This window comes from Maylandia zebra, linkage group LG14, assembly GCF_041146795.1.
Source record: "Maylandia zebra isolate NMK-2024a linkage group LG14, Mzebra_GT3a, whole genome shotgun sequence".
NCBI classification, from domain to species: Eukaryota; Metazoa; Chordata; class Actinopteri; order Cichliformes; family Cichlidae; genus Maylandia; species Maylandia zebra.
The window spans coordinates 4,068,926-4,076,380 of NC_135180.1; the positions used below are offsets into that span (position 1 = coordinate 4,068,926).

Below are 7,455 nucleotides of genomic sequence, written 5' to 3' on the forward strand. Positions count from 1 at the left end.
TTATTTCATACCATTAAAGCTTGCTGAGAGCACACCGTTTTGTGCATCAGTGACAGTGAAGAGCTTTGAATAGTAAGAAGTGGCAGCCAAACAAAGCGTCTGCAGGGTCCTGGCACTTCCGATTATAGGCTAATCAGAAGCCAGGGTCAAGGATAGCAATTACTAACATAAAGTATCACCTCCCTTGGGTGACACTTGTCTATTAGATCAAGAGTAGCGTCTCATAAAACCGATTCATTAATTTAGTGGTGAAGAGGGAAGTAAAATGGACAGTACTATACAAGCATAAAACATGAAATGTTACATGTTTGAATATTACGTATATTACAAAAGCAGGCCAATCAATTGGTTAAAAAAAATGTTAATACCGAAACACACAAGTGCCACATCTCCTTGAATCTTAAGCTTTACAACTTTTTTAAGACCACTAGCAGCTAGATTGTTACAAATTATGCATTAAACTAAGCATTCTTCAAACCTACTGGGATATCAAACAGCATCTCTACTTTTTTATCTTTTTTGTCACAAGCTACCTCAGGACGCAAGATTGAGCACTACACCAAAAAAGCACATTTAAGCTTGACCATTACCAAATACAACCGTTGCAAGAGCTTGGTTCGCATTGCCGGCAATAAGTCGGACTCGTTCCCGGTGGGTGATGGGCTCCGCCAAGGCTGCCCTTTGTCTCCGGTTCTGTTCATAATTTTTATGGACAGGATTTCTAGGCGCAGCCAAGTGGCGGAGGGCTTTCGCTTTGGTGGCCTCAGAATCTCATCTCTGATTTTTGCGGATGATGTGGTTCTGTTGGCTTCATCGGGTGAGGGCCTCCAGCTCGCACTGGAGCGGTTCGCAGCCGAGTGTAACGCAGCGGGAATGAGGATCAGCACCTCCAAATCTGAGGCCATGGTTCTCAGCCGGAAAAGGGTGGAGTGCCCACTCCGGGTCGGGGATGAGTTCCTGCCCCAAGTGGAGGAGTTCAAGTATCTCGGGGTCTTGTTCGCGAGTGATGGGAGAAGGGAGCTGGAGATCGACAGACGGATTGGGGCTGCGGCTGCAGTAATGCGGACGCTGCACCGGTCAGTCGTGGTGAAGAGGGAGCTGAGTGTAAAAGCGAAGCTCTCAATTTACCGGTCGATCTACGTCCCTACCCTCACCTATGGCCACGAGCTGTGGGTAGTGACCGAAAGAACGAGATCGCGGATACAAGCGGCGGAAATGAGCTTCCTCCGAAGGGTGGCTGGCCTCTCCCTTAGAGATAGGGTGAGAAGTTCGGCCATCCGGGAGGGGCTTAGAGTAGAGCAGCTGCTGCTCCACATCGAAAGGAGCCAGCTGAGGTGGTTCGGGCATCTGGCAAGGATGCCCCCTGGGCGCCTCCTGGGCGAGGTGTTCCAGGCATGTCCCACCGGGAGGAGGCCCCGGGGCAGACCCAGGACACGCTGGAGAGATTATATCTCTCGGCTGGCCTGGGAACGCCTTGGTATTCCCCCGGACAAGCTGGAGGAGGTGGCTGGGGAGAGGGAGGTCTGGACCTCTTTGCTTAGGCTGCTACCCCCGCGACCCGACCTCGGATAAGCGGATGAAGATGGATGGATGGCATTACCAAATACTGCATTCTATCAAATATCAAAGGCTAAAAAACAGAATTTTGAAAAAGCTGTTTACAAATTAAAAGCCCCAAAATCCCTACTCATTGTTTCTAATTTAGACACAAAAGCAACCAAGGTCAGGTGAAGTATCTTTGCATGAGACACTTTGTGTTATACTAAATTTTTACACACTCAGAATAAAACTTTGTTTTTATCCAAGTTTTCACTGTTCACTTCCACAGCTTTTGATTACCTGAAAACATGACTGCCAGCAATGTAATTCAATAAAGAGATTTTTGCTTAGTCAATATCAGATATATGAGCATAATTATGAGCTAGATTATTTTTCAAGAACATTTAAACATAATAATGGTTCCTTTAGGGACTCTTTAGCCCCAGAACAAGTTCCTTGGATGACAAGTTCTGGGGACAAATTAGATGCATATGTCATTCAACCTATTCAATCCTGGTCTGGATCCTGGGTCAGACCAGTCAGTCATGCCAACAACAGGCCATACATTATTTATTCCATGAAACTCCATTGCTTGGGTAGACTCCAATAACTTTACACAAATAATTTACTGTGACTTTTGTTATGAGATTCGAACCTATTAAAACTTCAATCCTAGTGGCTCGGGTCAGAAAGTTTTTCAAATCCCAAACTAATTCTAACAGCTTCAAACTGTTTAGATAAAGTCTTCTCTAATGGACAAACTTAGGAGAAGGTGGACCTGAATTTTCTCTGCCTACTCCTTTTTGACCTCAGTCAAAAATGTCAGACAATCAAAACATTAAAATCACTGATGACTTAGATCAGTAATCTTGTTGCACATCCTCCACTCCAGTAGCATTCGCAATCATCAGCGACATCTTACAGCCCCAGAACAAAAACTCCTCAGGAATAACACCTCAGTAGGTCCCATGTTCATGACGTATTGTAGGGGAAAAAACAATAACACAAAATGAAAGAAAACAAAAAACTGTAACATAAGTCTCTTCTCCTTCATGTCAGCCCAAAAGTGTATACAGCACTACAGAAGTTCTTCTATCTTGAAGTAACTCTACAAAAAATACGAATTTTATGAGTTTTGACATTTGACATTGACAGAGAAAAATATGTATTTGAGCCTTTAATCTGTGTGAAGATATCCACCAACACTTTCTGAAACATATTTATATTTTCAGCAACTTAGTAGCTTACCTTTTTACCCTTAGAACTGTGAATTTTTAGTGTACACTAGCAGTGCAGTACAGTCAAAAACACACTTGGTCTATATTTCATTTTGCTGTGGAAACACAAACATACTAAGACTAATTATGTAGTGTAAAATTAGTACACGGCTCTGCTAATGGAAGTGTGTATGGTGACAGTAGCAGCAGTCTAACAGGGAACAGTTTAACTTTGTGACATCAAATTCCTAGATGAGACTCAAACCAAATGGCACACTGAGCAGTTCATTCTAGCTATGTCATGATGAATCCTCTACTCTACTTACTTATTTAGTAAGTGACATTTCTAACATATCACAATATAGATCTAAAAACAGGCATCTGACTCCGATCATCCGAAAAATGTGGATTCTGCCGGTGTCGGCTACACCTACACAGACATGTCTAATTAAAAGATGAGTGACAAAGCAGGGGCTTCTCCTCAGATAACTTCTTTACTTCATAGAGTTCTTGTCATCTGTCAAAGAGGCATGTATGATATAGATGATATGATAACAGTTTTAATGCTTAGACTAGGCAGTGTTGATAAGTCAATTCTTAGGTATCGGGCTAGGGATTCAGAAAATATTAGGCGAAATGTCGCCTAGCCTCTATCCGGGGAGACGTCTAACACCATCCATGCTTTGTTGCCCTCTGTGTTTTGTTGGGAAATATGAAAAATGTAGGAAAGCTGTAAAGCCATTCCTCTGTTATGATAAGAGCACTGAGAAAGATGCGATCTTTCTTTGTTGTTTATTAATGTATACATTTTATTTTTAATGTATTTGTTGTAATTAGTTAGTAATGTTGAGGATGGAAAATTGCATTTTTATCCGCCCGCTTGCCTCTGGACTTATAAATGAATCATATACTAAGTTGTAACGGTTATTAAAGTTTGCTTTCTGCTATGTAAAATGCGCCTTGATTGACAACTTTAATGGGCTTTTAAGATTTGTGCTGCTCATGTTTTTATCGGACAGCAATGTAAACAATCAAACCTGAAATTTAGCCACAACCTGTACGCACTCGTGTCTTCCTCACAATAACCAGTGCGTTTTATTCGTAAGCCGTGTGAGCACATGGAGGAGCTGGAAAACGGTGGAAACGGAAAGCGTCCATTACGAAAATAAGACAAAATCCACCACCCAAGCATCTAATTCTGGAAAGCGAAGTCGAAGGCTGAAAAACCATGTAAGCACTCGGGATAAACACGGGAACAGCTTTTTCGAAATAAATATAATTTGAACAGTTCTTACCTCTGGCGCCCGTGTCTTTGACCACCGCCACCAGAACAAGCAGGACAGGAAAATAATATCTCATCCCATTCATCATGTTTTCCCGTTTAGCGCTTCTTGAGCCTTGGAATCAGCACTTTCCCTCCGACGGACCGAAGCACCGAGAGCTCCGCCGAACAACGACTACACACACTGCGTGCTCCTTTGGGTGACTTCAGCCCGGTTTTGCTGTCTGAACGTACTCATTGAAGCAGACGACGGGCTGTTATTTTCGTTCCACCAACACGACTACAGACTACAGACTGTACTCTGTGCGATGACTGGAGGCTGTAGAGAGCTGCTGTTGCCGTTGCAGCGCTCTGTGTTCTACTTGCTAGGAGACTCCTCTTCATGGCAGCACTGCCGCCGAGCATTCAGCACTGTGAACAGCTCCTAGCGTCATCCAGTGGAACACAGGAAAAACAGTTGGAGCTCAAAGTTTGGTCTAAAGACAGTGATTCTTTTAAAGGCTAAAAGTGAATTGTGAACGTTTGACGTCAGATCACTGATGATTATGCATGCAATTTCTACATTTTTCTATATTTTGATTTTAGTTTTGTTGCAATTAATGAATTTATATGCTATCTGATCCTTTGCATTAAGTCCTGCATTTGGAACCCTAGTGTAGTAAAAAGGTAATATATTACATTCTAAATTGAAATAATGCCAAGAGAAACAATAATGATCAAAAGAAAGAAAATCATTGGAATTTGATAGCTTCTGTGAACATTATTTTTATCTTCTATTGATTCATTTTTTTCTAAACCCCTCAAGAAGCGTCTAAACTTTTGTGTGTTCAAAGAAATTCAAAGTGTGAGTACTGAGGTTAGCTAAATGTATCAGTGCAGACGTGTCACTATAGTCTGGGTGTTGCCTCTATTTTCTAGTTTTTTTAGTTTCTGTTTTTGTTTTTTGTTTTTTCATTTTCTTTAAAAAAAAAATACACAAGCCTTACATTACTACAATTTTCTTGCACTTATATAAAGTCTATGGACTTCATTTTTGCTGAGATGTCATGGTCTGGCAGTTTCTGCTGGTCGACCTGCCCATGTGTATGTTTTTCTTTGTGTTTTGTTTCTGACTTCCCTCCCCCCGCCTCCTCTCCTGTGTGTTTGTGTGTGTTCCACCATGCCAGTTTGTGGGCGTCATCAGGCCAGAGGAGTTTCCCGTGCTGAAGCCAGCCACACCTGTCGCCCATCTACTTCACCAGCTGCCGCTGATCACCTTTGTCAGTGGCCACTACTTAACTGGGTGGATGAGTTTCAGTCGACACTGGATTGCTGAGTTATTGAGTTAGTGAAGCCCGGGGTCTGACCAGAAATATTGCTTTCATGCATTTCATGAATAGGCCACTGACCTTCCCGTCTTGTCTTAGCAGGTTTTGGAGAGGAGTGTGTTACAGGAGCGGAGCGAGGAGCATTCCTAGCATACCTTCACAATACATTTAGGCATCCCACGTCTGTCCAGCATCCACCTGATCCAACTCACTGCTGATTGGTGATCAGTTGACAGTTCATCCCTCACCCCCTCAACCTGTTCCCTGAACCAAAGGTGCAGGGAACAAACCCTCTCATCTGCCATGAAAAATGTCAATGTACAGGCAGCAAGCCAAAGGGATACCAAGATACCCACCCAAGGCCGGTGCCTCTCACCAAAGGCAACTCTAGACTGGGACAGAGTCCAGCCCCTCTCCACGAGACTGGTTCCAAAATACAAGCTGTGTGTTGAGGTGAGCCTGACTATATCTAGCCGGGAGCTCATGATCTCACACACTAGCTCAGGTTTCTTTACCACCAGAGAGGTGATGTTCCATGCCCCAATCACAAGTCTCAGTAGCTGGGGGATTGGTCTCTACCCTTGGTCGTCACCCGAACCCTACAGTGCCTCCTGTGGGCGGTGAGCCTACGGGAGGGTGAACCCATGTCTCTTCTTTTTTTTTTTTTTTTTTTTTTTTTTTTTTTTTTTTTCTAAATGACATCAGAAACAGCAGTATGCGACATTACGTGATGGCAGAGCTTCAGTTCATCCTTTGTCATTTTTTTTTTTTTTTTTTTTTTTTTTTTTTTTTTTAATAAATAGGACAGGGGGAATGAATGAGAGAGAGAGGGGGAGAGAAAGAAAGAAAACCAAAGGGGAGAAGAGACGGTGAGAAGGGGGGGGAAGAGAGACAAAAAAAAAAAAAAAAAAACTCCTGGGTCACCTGTATGGAGAAAAAAAACAAACAAACAAACAAACAAAAACAAACAGAGGAGACAGCAAACAACAAAGAGCAACATAATAATAGAGAAAACAAAGCACCATACCATCACAATAAACTAGCTAGTCATAGATATCAGTATTTACTAAGTAATAAACGATATTGTGCAGCACGCAAGATAGACAGCGCACAGTGTGCTTTGAGGCAGCAGCCAAGAAAGCTTTAGTCCGCGTCTGTGAATACCCATGTGTGCATACCTGTGTGGATCAGCATGCTTGCATTCCAAAGGTTTCTCCATGTAATGATCTGCTAGGGAGTGTGGGGGGGCCACAGCCCCGTCCTCCAGGGTGTGAAGCGGGTATGGAGGAGATCAAAACTCCAGACATCCAGAGGCCCCCAGAACACAAGAGACCATGGAAGACCAACAGAGGGGCAGCCGCGCCACTGTCCCAGTAAGAGCTGAGGAGAGTCCCAGATGAGGGCTCGCCCAGCAGCCGCGGAGCAGAAGTCAGGGGGAGTTGCAGTGACGCGCCCGTGAGCTCCGCCGGCCCCCAGCTGCGCCTGAGTGACCGAGCCCTAGGCCGAGAGGCCGGGGGCACCCCACCTCCAAAGGGGCCCGAGCGAGCCCCAGGCCCCAGGCCCTGACAAGCGGCCGCCAAGGAGTGAGCCGGTGTGTACCCGGACGCCCACCCCCAGACACAAAGAACCACCAACACACCGACACCTGAGGGAGTCCGCCACCGGCAGGGGAAGTGGTGGTGGGTGGAGATAGGCCTCCAAACCTTGGAGGGCCTGAGGTGTCCCCAGAGAGGTGGCGTCTGATACCCAACCTGACATATAGACACAGACATACAGGCACACACATATACAAACATCCATTCCCACCCTCATGCTCTCATATGCACTCACTCCACACTCAACCAACGTGGAGACAGACATAAAGAGACGCTGTACACACAATCACACTCCCCAAGCGTACTCTACAAACCGGGTCTAGGTACCCTTGCCTCTGGAGGGGGGAATTGCACCCAGACCCAGGTGGTGTTACCCTTTTCCCTGCGGTGGGGAGAGGCAGACCACCCCGACTCCGCAGCAGCAGGGAGGCCCCACACCCCAGACCGCAGTCGGACGGCCAACTCCTCCTACTAGCCCTCCCGCTCCAGCAGGCCGCAGAGAATGGGGGTGGGAG

General features: G+C 45.1%; 1 protein-coding gene across 2 annotated transcripts in view; it reads right to left on the reverse strand.

The window, feature by feature from the left end:
- sez6b (seizure related 6 homolog b) overlaps positions 1–4,429 on the reverse strand; it is a 236,781-nt gene extending 232,352 nt beyond the window's left edge. For both annotated transcript variants that reach the window (XM_076892128.1, XM_076892127.1), the window contains exon 1: positions 4,052–4,429. In XM_076892128.1, coding sequence (XP_076748243.1) covers positions 4,052–4,127 — 76 coding nt within the window. In that variant the 5' untranslated portion in view covers positions 4,128–4,429. The remainder of the gene's footprint in view (positions 1–4,051) is intronic.
- Positions 4,430–7,455: the final 3,026 nt, after the last annotated feature.